This window comes from Oryzias latipes, chromosome 18 (assembly GCF_002234675.1).
Source record: "Oryzias latipes chromosome 18, ASM223467v1".
In the NCBI taxonomy this organism is placed as follows: domain Eukaryota; kingdom Metazoa; phylum Chordata; class Actinopteri; order Beloniformes; family Adrianichthyidae; genus Oryzias; species Oryzias latipes.
The window spans coordinates 5410169-5426103 of NC_019876.2; the positions used below are offsets into that span (position 1 = coordinate 5410169).

Genomic DNA, 15935 nt, shown 5'->3' on the forward strand with positions numbered 1-15935 from the left:
TAAATACATCGCCAGTAGTGTATTTTTACTAAACTCTATTATGTTTTAAAAGTAGCAAATCAGCGAAGCAGATATCACCAATGTTTGTACTCAAATTGTAGGGAACAGATGGGGAATATTGGAGTATTTAGAAACTCGTTACAGCCATTCAAGTTTCCACTTTGCCTCACAGCATTTGAAAAAAAAGATAAAAATAACCAACACTGAACATTATAAATGTTCTGACAAAAACAGACATAATAATAGAAAATAAATTGTGCTAATATGTACACGTCTACCTATAGCTAGTATTGTGTCCAATATTTAGACCTAAACATCAGCTTTTGTCACTTGTGTCACTTTATTACAAATTATATCCATTTAATTTGATTGCTTTTAATAGGCAATCAAACCAATTCTAACAATGATTCTTCAAAGGAGATGTCTCTCCAAAGATGAGATGTTTCACCACTCTAAAGTTTTTCCTCCCATGGACTATGGCGACAAACTCAAAGGTACGACTTCAACTGAGCTCAGTTTTGGGGTCGGCATCGGAACCTCCAGGTCCGCCGCCTTCAGCACAACGTCTGTCACCTTCTAGTCCTTCCAGGTCAACTTGGGCACAAGCAGGAGCTTTACTAAACAAACCAGGTCTACAAAGTCCAAGCTCAGCAGTTGCTGAAAGGAGACCTCTTTCCAGGTCTGAAGCAAAGGCGTTGAAGCTATTGAACATTAGGATGCAGACTTATCAAATCTCTGTTTGAGTGATCATTTCCCCTGTCACGTTTGCCATGTGAGCCGGGCCAATATAAAGAAGTGAACAGCACTAAGTGGCGGCTGCACTTCAGGCAGAACAATGAAGCGTCAAACAAACTGCGCTGGAATCGAGCGATGGCTTCCTCCCACAGTAACGGATGACTATGTTTAGGTACGAATTGTTTTTCCTCACTGACCTTCCGAGAATAAAACAGAAAAAAGGCTTTCAGATATGAAAATATGTGCCAGGCTGTTGTCTGTAAAGGCATTTACGCACAAGAAAATGGTGTCAATTACATACAATACAACTGCCCTTACGCATAGACACAAGCTGTCTGCGGGTGAAAACTATCAAGGTCGTAGACCGCTTACAGGGAAATTATTCATGTACTTTTTTTCTTCTATGGACAAAAATGCTAAACCTATGCTTGTTAATGCTGTTCATGTGATAAGTGGGCGCAATCTGACTGTTAGAAATGAGAACGTTAGACTGTAGTTTGTGTGGGCATCCTACGGGCACTTACGTATTAGTTACACACCCCGTGCATTTGTGTGCGGTAAAGCACCTGAGTCACGACTAGAGTGTTGTCGTATGCCAGAAGTGCGTACAACTTCCAAAAGCCTAATAAATACTTCACGGTACTCTTACCACACCCACGACAATGGTACGTTCCATTTTCATGATGCCCTTAAGGTGCCCACACGAGCCACCAAGGAACAACAAGACACCCCTCCCTTTAAGATGCAGGTGGCATTTGACGGAAATGTGCGCACGCAAACCCAACGCAAACGTAAGTATTTCTAAAGATAACAAAAGCCGAGACCTGAAAATCTTTTCCAGATTTTAGAAGCGCTCTAGCCTGGCAGAGCACCATTGTTGGTTGAATCCTATAAAGCAATTCACCCCTTGTTTTCCTGTTTCTCTATATTTATTTATTAGAGTATCTTTCGCCATTTTGTGGCACTTAACTCCAACTACAAATTTTTCAGCTATTTCAACCTTTAAACTATTAAAATGTTCAGCTTTTTCCAGCTATGACTTTTGGTCCTTCAAATCCTAGAAGATGTATCAGGATTTCCAGGATTTTTGCCTCCATTGAAAAACTGTGGGGAATCCTTGAAAACTTTTTCTTTCTTTCTGTGGTGCACAAGCTCGCTGGTTTGAAACCCGACCGCTGGCATTTTTCACAAACATATATTTTTTCGTTTTTGTGCTGTTTTCACTTTATTTATGGTCAACTTCTATAGTTTTTTTTTCCAATTATTACCCTTTCAGTTTCATTTTCATTCAGCATCATAGCCTTCAACCCTGCATTTTTTCCTGGAAATGCAGCTCCTTCTAGTGACAAATAGAATAAATAAAAACTAGAGTTTCCCAACGAAAAATGTAAAAACAAAAAAAAAAGCAAACTGTGTCAAAAGAAAACATCAGAAATGAAAAAAAAGAAAAAAAAAAGTTCCAACTGATTTTCTCTTTAAACCAGCTTCAACGGGGGTGAAATCTCCCTCACCCTCATCCAACAACCGTAACTGTTAAAATAATTAGATTTGAATAAAATAAATAACACTTTCCAACAACCCCCTCCCTCCTGGATTCCATCCTCCTCCCTGGTCCGCCTCCCACTGCCTCGTTAGTCTGGGTTACGAGGAGGTGAGGTGGAGGTTTCCTCTCCCTCTGGGCCTCATCCCATCCTTTAGCCTGTCTGCTGCCTCTGTACACACAGATGGAGGGCGGGTGGAGGGGGGTACGTCTTACCCTGTCACTGGGTAATCGCTACTGGCCACGGCGATCGCACACATGCTCTGGCAGAGCGCTGGTCATGCTGTGACTTGATGCTTTAGCAGTCTGGGAGGGAAGCCTCTTGAGGTCACGGAGGCTCAGACGGAGGTCAGTGTTACGGCTGAGACTGTAATTCGTTTCTGGATTGTATTTTCCGTTTTCTATTATATTTTTTGCTAAAGTGGGAGGATTTTTGCCTTTTTTTTCTGCCATTTTTGTTCTTAATCGTCCAGAACACCTGATGGGGCCGAGGATCTGCACTGCAGCTTTCAAATTCTGAGCATTTTCTGTTGGAAACTTTCACTTCATTTGATACATTTTGTAAATAAATAAATACATCCTGGATTATTCCGGGGCCTTTGTGAGTTTCTGAGTCATTAGATTATTACATTTGTTTTCTTTCTTTCTTTTATGTTACTCTAGACTGGATTGCGATGGCAGATGGCAACGCTTCTGTGAAAAAACTGGTGCATGATGGGAAAAAAAGGCTAAGAAATTTGAATACAATGGGTAAAAAAAGAGGGTGAAAATTTGGGTAAATTTTAGTGATAAAGTGACTGAATAAAGGAAAGAAAAAATGATTAAAAGTAATATTTAAAGGACATTTTGAAGCAAATTCCTGATAAATAGGAGTACAGTGGTACCTCGTTTTATCACGGGGGTTACGTTCTAAATGTAACCAACGAGAGGCCAAATCCACAAAATTACAGATACAGATCCTACACACTTCATACACTTTTCTCAGACAGACATGATTATTTTCACACTTATTTAGATAAAAATAGAATAAGTTCAACACTTTAGAGTCACATAGCTATACATCAATGATGTATGTAAATTTGGCAAACTGGACACACTCTATACCCCAGTGGCCCCCAAACCCCGGGCAGTAAGTACCAGGGTGCAAAGACTTCAATAAGTTTTATCTACAATCTGACTCTGAAGGAAGTTTTACTTTGAATATCTACTAGATTCTTTCCACCACATCCGACTCAAGTCGCTCAGTCACGTGTGGATAATACGTCCACTACCTTGTTTAGCCGATCGCTAACTCGAAGCCCCAAAACTAGCATGTGTTTTTGCAGGAAAGATCCAGTGAGGAAATAGAAAAAGAGCTTTCCACTTGAAAATAATAGAAAATCTGGATTTACTGGACAGGAACCAGGAGTCTTTACTCCAAATATAGATCTATTGTGACAGTCGTTCCCACAGACCATAATAACAATGCATTAAACAACCAGCTGACTAATGTTACAAGGATGCTGCTAATAAAGTTTCTCAAACCATATATTCACGTTTCTTGTTACATTTATAAAATATCAGTTCTAGTGAACGTTTGTTTTGGGTTTTTTCATCCGTCGCACCTTAAGAATCAGACGAGGCTGAAGTTGGCGTCTGATTTTTTAAGCTTCCACCTTAACAGTTATGGTTTAAGAGAAAATCTGTATCACATTTTAACGGTTCCTACATAAAATCTAAAGCAACTGCAGATATTTTTCAGAGGATGAAGATAAACTTTACCCTCAAAAGTTAAGGGAAACGGGTAGTTTACAAAAAAAAAAAAAAAACCCTCAGTCTGGTCTGTGAGATTATTGTCCTATATATAACCTGCTTCATAGTCTAAAAGAGGTTTAACATCACTGTTGGACAGGAGACACGGCTTATAGCGCTTTTCTACTTTCTTTCAAAGGCCACATCGCTTTACAGTCACACACACACACACACACACACACACACACACACACACACACACACACAGTGGCGGCGGCTCCGCTGCCCAACAGTGGTGCATACCTTCCACCAGAGGCAAGGTAGGGTTCAGTGTCTTGCCCAAGGACACTTCAACGCATGGGCGTGCAAGGTGGGAATCGAACCTGCAATCTTACGATCATGGGTCGACCGTCCTACCGCTGCACCACAGCCGCCCAGATTGATTGACACGGTCTAGAGGCATCAGGACGCAGAACACAATGCACCGTAAAACATTTTTCTAAATTTTTCTAAATTTTTCTAAATGACTGAAAGGTGAAAATATAGGAGGAAAGAAAAACAAACTGAGCCAAAAACACGAGTTTAAAGAAGAGATTACACAGTCACATGAAATCAGTTAGAACTCTTAGAGACAATCTAACAACAGCTGGGTGAAGGTTATTATTCCGGGCTGAACAAGTGGGCTAAAGGTGGAGGAATGCACGGCTGGCGTGGAGTTAGGGGGAATGCTGATGGAAGGGTTTTGTTGGGGGGACGCCACACCGCAACACACACACACACACACATGCAGCGCAGGGCCAGCCAAAGGTTCACAGCAACCGCCGACTTCTGGATGATCTAAATATAGACGGCCTGATAAGATCAGTGGAGACGCAGCCAGGAGTGCGAACGCTCGCCGTTGTGATGGAGCCATCTGAGGGAACGGGAGAAGTCTGCTGACAGACAGCGGCGGCGGCCAATCGGCTTTTTGTTTTTTCCCGGGGGGTTGGAATTTGACTGTGGGTTGCTAAGCATTGAAGAACCCACCGATTTGATAATAGCAAGAAATTTACCAAAAACCTGCGATGAGAATCAAGAGCTGATTGGAAGTTGTCGTTAAAAAAAAGGAATCTAAAAGAACAGGCCTTTCCAAAAACGATGGCGCCCCCAACCATTAACTGTATATGACACATGTGAGTGTGATGTCACACAAAGAATTATTTCTAGCTAAAAAGAAATGAAGTCAGTTCCGTGGCAAAGTTTACACGAAACAAACGCCGCTTTCTGGAGCAAGATGACATCAGTGATTGGTCAACCAAATGTTTGGAATACCATCTGATTGAATAATTTGAACTATGGAAGTATTATGAAGAAGATGTGAAGAAAAAGAGAAAGGCATCAGAACAGGGATTCTGACTAATAGATTTATTTCTTTGTAGAAGTCTAAGGGAGTTGACTTCTTCAGTCCAGTTCTCCTATACAGGCTATGTCTGAATTCCTTCACTACTTACTACTTAGTACACTATATAGTGCGTTCGCCATTTTGTAATGCTGTCCGAATCTACAATTTCAAAATTAAGTGCCCTAGAAATTTCCCAGAAGTCTCTGTGAAAACCAGTCAATTGTCTTAACCTTTTGAGGCAATCACTGCGATCAAATGACTTCTGTTAGGCATCAGAGAGACTTCAGGTACTTTGGTCCATCCTTCATCAGCTACGTGTTGCAGTGGTGTCAGGTTTGAAACCGCCCGTTTCAGCTCCTTCCACAGATGTTTGACAGGATTTGGATCTGGGCTCAGGTGAAGACGCTGCAGAATGTTTTACTTTAGCCGTTTTTGGTGTCATCTTGTTGGACTGAACTTAAAAGTTTTGGCATTTCCTGCATGAAGATTAAATCAATATATATATATATATTTTTTTTACTTACAATAAATGCTGTTGTTAGTCTGTAAACAGTGGTGTGCATTTAAAACACAGTGAAATGTTGCCTCTGTTTTCTGTGGTGCTGGTTTCCACTTGACCCCAAATCCCCCGACATTTTTCTCCTTTTCAGTGACAGATCTGAGCAGCCACACAGAACTTTACCCCTTCAGGTTAAAAAACAAAACAAAAATGTCTAATGCATTAAAAAACACAAAAGACAACAATTCTCAAACAAATTGTGGATTTTTTTTTGACTCAATGCACTGTAAAAAAGGTCAAAATTAGCAAAGAAGACTGTTACTTATCGTTTACTTTGTAACCGTATGGTGAGCAGGTTGCAGTATTTTCACAATAAAACAATAAAACCCTCAAAGACCCATCAGCCTGTTATGTTATTTTGTGGACTTTTTTGCAAAATGTTAAATATCTCAGATTTTGTAAGTGTTGCACTTAACTTGGCTGTAAAAATGTAATGTACACTTTTACAATAAAAATGATTACAGAAAAAAAAAAACTTTAAAATGAGAAGAATGTCTGTTTGGTTTCTCCAAAAATCTTCAGCAACTTTTGCAAATATAAACGATCTCTCACATTTAGCAGTTCTGTAGTTCTAAACAAGCAAAATAAAGGTTTTTGTACTTGCAGAATTCATACATGATTTCTTTAATAATTGTCACATTTTCAAACCAAATTCAACACAAAGTGAAATTTTATTGGCAACTGTTTTTTAGTTAAAACAACAGATTTTAAGGCAGACAGACTGAGCTTTAGTTAGTTCTTTTGGGAATACATCTTTTTATTTTTTAAAGGCTGTTCCTGCAAATTTGTGCTTTTTTATGAGCTTTTAAAATGTTTGCTGTTTAAAAAAAAACTGTGGTGTCATAAATTCTACAATATCCAGTGCAAACTTCATCATAAATTTCATGCACACGGTAAGATCACAGAGGAAAATGGTTATTAGAAAATAGAAAAAAAGAAATTTAAAGCTATATTTTTTTAAAGACTGTAGTAAATTCTCTTTTTTAAGCAGCAACTAAGAGGAAAAATTAAAAGATGGAATGATGAAAAACATTCTCAACACAATAAAGAAGTAAAAAAGTCAAATAATTTATATTAAAACTGTTGATGTCTGAGTTTTTGGTTTAACATCTCGCTGTCATGACACGGATCACATGATCGAGCAGTTTTCTTCACGACATGAAAGCGTTTCACATTCCTTTTGTTGCTGCATGTGTGTATCTGAGTGTGGGTGTTACAGTGTGTGTGTCCTTGGGGGAACTGGCGTCTCGGCCCTGTCCCAGGACCCCAGAACCTTCCCGAACGGCCAGGACCGGGCGCACGACAAAACCCGCCCGTCAGCAGTGATTTATCGACCCCCTTCGCCGGCGCAATCGGCCCAGCCGACGAGCAAAAGCGCACGTCAGCGTGGACAAGGTGAAAGATCCGCTCCGAGAGCCCGGGTCGGGGAAGTCAGGCAGATGCGAGGGGGGGGGAAGGAATGCGGCGCTTTAGTTTGATCAGAATGATCCAAAAAAAAACAATGGAGGAGAAACAAAGAAGTGATGGAGTCCAGGGATTTTGATGGGCGAAAGAAAGACGGGAACAGGGGGAGGATGGAGGCGAGGGAAGATGCAGGAGGAGGCGGGGGCTCGGAGTAAACATGGATGCCGGATGAATGCAATTTTTTTCTTTTCTCCTTCTCCCCGTGGTTCTCCTCCTCCGAGCGAAAGAACAAGAGGCACTGCATCATCCCGACAGGCGGAGAAAGAGAAGAGAAGAAGCGAGAAAGAGGGATTGTGACGGAGGGATAAAGGGCTATCCGTCTCTGTCTGTCACCTCATTCATCGTCCCCTGCTCCGTCCTGCCGGCCCATCCGTCATCCGCTGTCACACACTTTCACGCACATCAAAGGCACACAAGCTCTCCGCCCGGATTCACACATTCACGGCCGGCTCGCACAACGCTTTCCGGCTCGCTTTCACAGCAACCGCGACCGACGGCGGCGGCCAGGAAGCCTCGGAAACAGCGAGCCGGCCTCTCCGCCCGGATTCACACGATCACGACCCATGTGAACGTGCGCGCACTTTTCAAAAAGTTAGACGCACTGCGTCCGGTACCCGGACCGTCCAGGACACAAGAACCCCAACTCTTGTCGTGCTTGGCCACACCGGCTGAGCCAAGCGACCAAAGAACGCCAACGAGCCGGTCTGACAGGACGCACAGGAAGTGGAACAGCCATGAACAGTATTTCGGTTCTGATCCCAGGTCCGACGGGTCAAAAACGGGTCCAGCTGGTCGATTCATGACCACATGGATTCATAAAAGAAACTAAAATGCACGAAAAAGAAGCGAAAGTCAGTTATTGAGTAAATTTTTCCTGCTCTGTTCTCCAAACAAATATAACAAAATTGGGGGAAAAAACACTAAATAATTGTAAAATTTTAAAAACTATTTTCAAATGTATAAATGAAATGAAATTTCTCAGAAATGAGTCCTGACTTTAACTGCTGAGTCTTTAATAAATAATCACTTTCGGATCAATTTAACGTTAAAATCAACCAAGAAAACTTGATGAACAAGTTTGATACAATAAACTTTAATTTGTTCAATAAAATACATTATTATTGATATAACTGTTTGTTCTTTATGTTTAACCATTTTAAAAATATGTTTGTTTAAACTCCAAACAAATCGAAACAAATCAGTTTTATGTTTAAATAAAAAAATCTTCATTTAACCAAGAAGTGGTTTACAGAAATCCTTACATTTTTAAAATTCATGCCAACTTTTTAGCTTGTCGTTTTAGTTCCTTAGAAGTCTCGACATTTTTGAATGTTTTTCACGTGATATAAAGAGATCCGTATAAAATGGACGGTTCACATCGCCGCAAAAGTGAAAGCAGCGACAATCAGAGGAAAACAGAGATCCGAAGGAACGACGACAAGGACAACGGAGCGCGTTCGGGAGGCTCGGGAGGAAGACGATGAAGGGGGGTGGGGGGTGAAAGGAGCGATAGCGGGCAAAAAAAAAAAAAAATGAAAACAGAAAAAAGAAGGAGAGAGGACCAGGAAGGAGACAAAGACCTACTTGTCTCAAGTCACTGAAGGCCAGAAGCAACGTGTCACCCTGGAAGCCTGCGACCGGGCCGGCTCTGGCAAAACCTGTGGGAAAATACAAACCCACCCCCCCACACACTCACAGTCCACCCCCCGAGAGAGGGAAGACAGGAGGAGGAGGAGGAGGAGACAAAAAACAAGAGGGTGAAAAACAGAATAATAAAAGACCTGGTTGGATTCGCTATGCATCGGGATAGATTGGCAGACAAATGACAGCCTGTGGGGGAGGGGGGGTGGAAGAGCGGGGGGTGGGGGGTTAGAGTCATGTCGCTGGGTTGTGTTGGAAAAGGCTTGTGGGAGATATTCTGCGTGTGAAAGTAGGTGGAAGACGTAGAGAAGCAAAGGTCTGAGTTTGTAACTTTTGTTTGCGATGGTGACGGTCGCCATGTTTGTTTGCTGCCTCGCTGGTAGAAAGAAAGTCTTAGGGGGTCGTACGAAGGGTGAACCGGCGTCTCTTTGTAAACAAGCCAAACGGCATTCTGGGGGAAGAGAGAGGCGCCCGAAGCTAATCCCATCCACCTCAGGACAGAAGCCCAGGGCCGTACACATTGCGACGCTCATTACACGCCTGTCATCTTCGGCCTTTGGCGCCACCAAACCCGTCGAGCGGATGAACTTTGGAGCTGTGAAAATAAAGTAACCTTTACTCCCTTACTGCCTTTTTCCCACTTTTTGTCTGATCTTCCAACCTGACTAAGAAACACCGTCTGGCTGAGAGAAAGGAACAGGAGGCAAAAGAGGTCGGGATTGGACTGTTTGGGACGATCCGTCTTCCGATTAACACGCCCAATAAAGTCAGTCCTCACATCAATATAATAACTTTTACTAGAACTGGTTGGGATTTATAGAGATTTGCCATAATATCCAGAAGAGCGGTGAGCGAGTTGGCGACCGTATACGCTATGACCATAATTCCAATCGGCTATCCACAGATACTAAGTTTAGGTGTTACATATAGGCACAAAGCCACTTTTCTCCACACCAGAATCAGCTGGTTTACCAATGTACCAGAACAATGATCTGCAGTCCTGTTGAGTTAGTTGCTTTGCTCAAATGTGAGCGACAAACCCAAACAATGTCATCCCATTGGAGCCTGCTGGGTATTTATGGTAGTCCAAAGTATGTCATCCATGGAACTAAAGTATATCACATATAGAGCTCTTCAAACTACTATAGCTCTTTGACCGCAATCAACACTATTCCAATGGATTCTGAAGTTGAGAAAAGTAATTTTGGGTTGATACAGTAATAAAAGACTTTAGAATCAACTGGTCTATGTTGATCACAAAATTATTGTGATCGACAAACCTTCTTCGAATAGTTGCTCTGCTACACCGGTAGATTGATCTTTTTCGTCGTATGTCTTGTATCACTGAACCAGATCTTCTGAAGTTTGGTTTTATCCAGATCTACGGTCTTCTTGGACCTGAGAAAGTCTTCCTGTGTTTTGGTTCTCCATCACATGAGGACAGGTCTTCTCAGTTCTGGCTTCAGATGGAGAAGGTGGATGACGCAGAAAATAAATGCAGAACCTTTAAAACAAGGGTTCTTCTGGAATAAAGCGTTTTCTTTTTGCTCTATTGTTCTTGCTGTGTGTGGTCGGCATTTACATTTTCATTTACACGCAACATTGATCACAACACTACAGATCATATTATGACCATTCATTCATCTGCAACGAAACAGCAAAGTGAAGTATCATAACTTATAGAGAACAGTGTGTTGTTCTTTCAAGCTTAGGACCATTTCAAATAAATCAAAAGTGGAACCACTGTTCTTTCGACTTCAGATACAAAAGTCAAGGGGAATCCACTGAATTCATATTTTATACTTTTGACAACAAATATACCCTTTAAAATAAAGAGATATTGACCAGAGATTGCTTTTATCAGCTGTTGGTGCCACTTTTCTGCCCCTGGTCTCCTCTTTCTAAGTCATTTTTATTAGTTTGCCTGTTTAGGGCCACCATCTGAAGACAAGATGGAAGCACCATCATTTAAACTCAACTTTACTGGTTTAAACATGTTTGATGCATTGAGAAATGTACTGCACATTGGAGGTTTAAATAATTCTTCTGAGGGTAAAAAGATATGTGCTCCTTAAATCTTAAAGTCCTTGTAGAAAAATATTTTTTAAAGTGGAATATATTTGAGTCTTTTTAACAAAACTAGCCATTGTATTTGTTAGTCTTTTATAGTAGAGTTTAAAGTATATATCTTCATGTTTTGAAACCTTAGTGACTTTCATTTTATTATTATTTTGGGTAAAATATTACTTTTTTCCTGTTGTGTTTGTTCTTTTAATTTTGTTTGGACCAATTTAGATATATTATTTTCCTAATTTTTGACTAAATATTGTTTGAATTTTACAGTTCATGTTTATTTTTCCATCTATTCTTTTTGTCCACGCAATTTTTTCTAAAATTAAGACCCTTTTTCGTCTTTTTTTATTTTACTTTTTCTCTAGACTTTTCCATCTTCCTCCTAAACATTTTTCCTTTCCACCCAAACGTCTACATTCTTCATTGCCTCCATAAATGTTTTATTTTAAAATGTTTTCATATTCCACCCCACCCCCTCTTAGTTCAGTTTAATTTCTCCACGAATCCATGCATTTTTCTTCTTTTCTCCAACATTTCCTCTTTCCTTGTAAGTGTTATTCTTTTTATTAAACTCACCCCTTCTTTATTTAATCCAATTTTCCTCCTGCCTCAAAGTTCCTTTCATCCCAATCTGCCCCATCCTTTTAATTTATGTCCCTCCACCCTCTCTCCCTCTCTCTCTCTCTGGTTTACTGTGATAGAAAGCTGTTTGCATTTCAGTGACATTTTTCAGTAAAAACTTTAATGAAAGGTAAAAATGTCATCAATAAAACCTTCATAACTGTAGCGTTTTTCCACTTTACCACATTGTTTACTTTCAGTCTATATTATTATTCGACACACTTTACTACCCGTCTTCCCTTCTGCTTGTCCTTCTTCCGTACTGTATCTCCCAGCCAGTTCCTTCCCACTTTGCTCCACCCAAGTCCCTCTGCAGCCTCCTAATCCCTCCCCAACGCTGCATGCATGTCACCGCGCATCACGCCTCAAACGCACGCAGTGTGACTCGCGCCGTGACTCTAAGAACCTTGATCATGTAAAAAAGCCAGCCAACAGCAGGCCCATGCTCTTTCATGTGTCCCGCTCCTTCAGGCAGAACCTGGTCCTTCAAAGTCTTAGAAATCAAGCATATGCGTGTGTGTGTGTGGGTGGGTGTGTGTGCTAGTGTGTGTGTGTGTGTGTGTAACGAATGGAGGAAAAACAGCATCAAACTTGAAATCTCTTGAGTGGTAATATAAAAGAAACTAAGCATTGTAACTTGGGCTGTTCCATAGCGCCCCCTGTGTTTATTCATGTAACAACTCCCATTAAGTTTTAAGCTTTAATCTTTCATATGGAAGGTGAATATTGTTTATTTTTCTGTGAATGTATGTGGAAGAAATTGAGATAGGACTGAAAGGTGAAAGGAAACGAGAAAGTGGGAAAAGGCCCATCTAGAATTTAATTTTTGTTCCGAGTCCAAACTCACTCTCACACTCCTTCACGTCTGCATTGAGTTGATGCAGAGCTCCGATGGAGATCTGCCGCACCTCCGGGTTGAGCAGGAGTTCCATCAGTGAAGTGGAGATGTGCTTACAGGCTGACATACAGGCCGTCTGTGCAACTTTCCCCTGTAAAGACAGAAAACTTCAGTTTCCACATGATGGTTTAAAAAAAAAATATATTAATATATATATATATATATATATATATATATATATATATATATATAAAAAACAATCCCATAGTTACTTCGCATAATTTTTAAATCTGTGTAAAAGCTACAAAAGAACTGATTTACATACTGATAAAGGAGCTATACTTTTGTAATAGCAAGAAACTGTTAGAAGTACAAAATTGAAAAAAATAAATTAAATTGGGTGTAAAGTAAGGCATAAAGTGCAAACTAAATACATTCTAAAGCTCAAAGCAATCCAGAAGTTTTAATGAAAAACTAATAAAAAACAAAATATAATGAATGTTTAACCCTGGAGAACCAAAGAATAATTTTCTTGTGGGTTAATTTATTTACAACGGACAATTGTAAACATCACCTCAAATAATGATTATTATTGTAAAGTTTTAAAAATTTCAAAAGGATTTTTGTAAAAAAAAAAAAAAAATACATAGATCCCGGACAAGCCCCCATCATTAAAACTAGCACACGTTTGCAACAAGAGAAAGTCCCACATATGAGAAATTAATTTAACTAGAAAACAGATTGTTTGCAGAGCTATTTTTAGAGTGTAATAATGATTAATGTGAGTCCTAAATTTGCAACTAAATGTCAGTGCAGCAAACATCACATGTGTCACCCAAAGAATAAAAGAAAGAGATAGGTATACACTGAGGAATTATGGCTATCTTAAAACAATCTGGCCTTATCCTTTTTACTAGTATCTGTAGGACCTCCCACTGTCGAATTGAGAAGAACCATTTAAAGTGACAGCCTGTGGCATCATCCTCTGTTTTTATGCATAACATTTTTCAAAGATTACAGAAGCTGCTCTTTGAGTTTAATGTTTAAAATTATATTTTATCCAAAAGCCAAGGATAGAGGAGAAACACTCATTGTCGTTCTGAAGAAGATAAAAAAATAAAGGCTAGGGAGGCGGGGAGTCAAATAAGCAACCATTCAACTAAAGGACTCATGTACACAGTTACAATATTCACACTAGGGTTTACACATAAATAAATTATATCAAACCTAGGGGCACTCATTAAGATAAAGTAGCGTTACAGTCAAAAAGATGAGGTTGCATTCATCTTAAAACCCCAAACTGTTTATAAGAATATGTTTGCGCAAGTATCAGACAAGAACTTTGCATTCCAACACCAAAGAAAGGAGATCAAAAGGAGAAAAACTGAGGTGAGGCTTAAAAGTTAAACAGGAGGAAATTAAACAGCAAAGTTAAAGAGCAAAAAGTCAAACTGAGGATATAAATGATGAGGAAACAAGTTTTCTTGTAATTATCAAATAACAATTTTCATCATGACTCATTTCCTTTATCTTCATTCTACGGCAACTGAACCGAGACGCCATGCTAAAAACAGAGATGAACTTTCTCACAAACACAGAGCAGGAGAAAGGAAGGGAAGTGCATGTTTCACTGAAGGGGCTAATTACACAAATCAATCCTGGCGACACTTTGATGTGTCTGGCTGACACAAACAGAAACGCAGGGACCCACACTCAGGTGATTAATAAGAAAAGCCAGGCTTCTCCTCCTAGCCTTCTATTCCGAATTGCTTCCATTAATCACACAGCAAAACCAAACACATGCATATAAACACCCACACACACAAACAGTAATTGTTATCGTGCATCAGCTTCAAGCACCGGTGGGAATAGGTTATAATCATACAACTCCAAAGTGTGTTTACACAGCTCTAATCGCACAAAAACGACTCAGTTTCCTTGTCTCGTGTCAGGTTTGTAAATGCTGCCACCATTCTCAGTGAACAAATGATCAACACTGTCACAACAGCAGCCAGTTCAACAAGTGGACTGGACTAAACTTTTGCTCCTTTCTCCAACCGTATATTTGATCAGATACATTTGTGTTCCCTACACACCATTGGATCAGAGCATGTAAGGAAAAATTCTCTTTAGTCATTGGCCAGGAGTTACGAGTGCGGGGCAATGCAATGAGAGAAAGAATAACGGAAATCTGATGCTTTGCAATCCTTTCAATCTTATTCAAACTTTATGTTTTTTTATTTTTATACTTCACTGAACAATTTTGAATGTTTGTATCATCAAGTTACAACACTTTTTACTTGCTATACTTTGGTACGGTGGAGGCATTCTGCAAGGAGACGACGAAGACGGTACACTAATAAGTGTTTCCCGACAATATATATTGTCGGGAAAACAGTGTGAGAAGCCATGTGCATCATGTTAAAAGTTTTAATGAGCCTGCATTCATCAGACCACATTTCAAGGATTTACTATGTCTCATTGTTGCTCCGTTAATATCTTCACATCCCATAATCTCAGTCCAGTTGTTCCACCCCAAGCACGGAGCCTATCCAGACTAAGAAAACTGAGCGGAGTGACGCTCAATCTGATTGGAAACAATCCAAGACCCTTTTGAAAGACGGGTCCTGGTCCTGGACCAGAGTCCACTTGGGTGTATTCAGACAGAGAAATTGTTCAGTATTATTGGGGGAAACGAACTCTGGTTCAGTTTAAGCAAACCAAATGTATCCAGTCTGATTACAACTATAGAACCAACGAATTACAGAAATAATTTGACAAAGTCACATTTTGTTTTATGCTATAGTAATGTGTCTGCCAACAAAGGTTTTGGTGAAATAAATGCAAGAATGCTTGGTGGAATATAAGAAAAAGAGGACGTTCAAAGGCTGCTTCACCCTAGACTACTGATCAACTAATTCATCATTCCATCTTCTGAACCGCTGAATCCCAATTGAGGTCAAAGGGCCATCTCCAGCTAATGTTGGGCGAAGGCAGGGTACACATTAGATTGACGGGTCCAGGGATTTTATCTGGTTCTTATACAAGTCTGCCCGCAATCACTGGAAGGGTAAAACAACTGGCTAGAATTGTACAGCAAAACAGAAAAGAAAACAAGTGATTGACATGTGCAAAACGAAGCATCAAGATCCACGTTTTTGTACTGAACTGGTAGTAGTGTATACAACAGTACCGGTATTAACTTTACACCGAGTTTCACGAGTCTGTTGCAGGGCCACTAAACTACTGAAGATGTTGTTATTTTTTACCTTTGTTTTCCCATCAACACCTGCATTTATTGATGCAGTACTAAATCCATTTCGCTTAACAAATCAGGGCAAGCTTCAAGGAA

General features: G+C 40.1%; 1 protein-coding gene across 6 annotated transcripts in view; it reads right to left on the bottom strand.

Moving 5' to 3' along the window:
• The window catches only part of LOC101175047 (exocyst complex component 6B), a 109793-nt gene that overhangs the window by 22944 nt on the left and 70914 nt on the right, over nt 1-15935 (bottom strand). For all 6 annotated transcript variants that reach the window (XM_023948961.1, XM_023948956.1, XM_023948955.1 and 3 more), the window contains 2 exons: nt 12593-12734; nt 8995-9068 (listed from right to left, as the gene is read on the bottom strand). In XM_023948961.1, coding sequence (XP_023804729.1) covers nt 8995-9068; nt 12593-12734 — 216 coding nt within the window. The remainder of the gene's footprint in view (nt 1-8994; nt 9069-12592; nt 12735-15935) is intronic.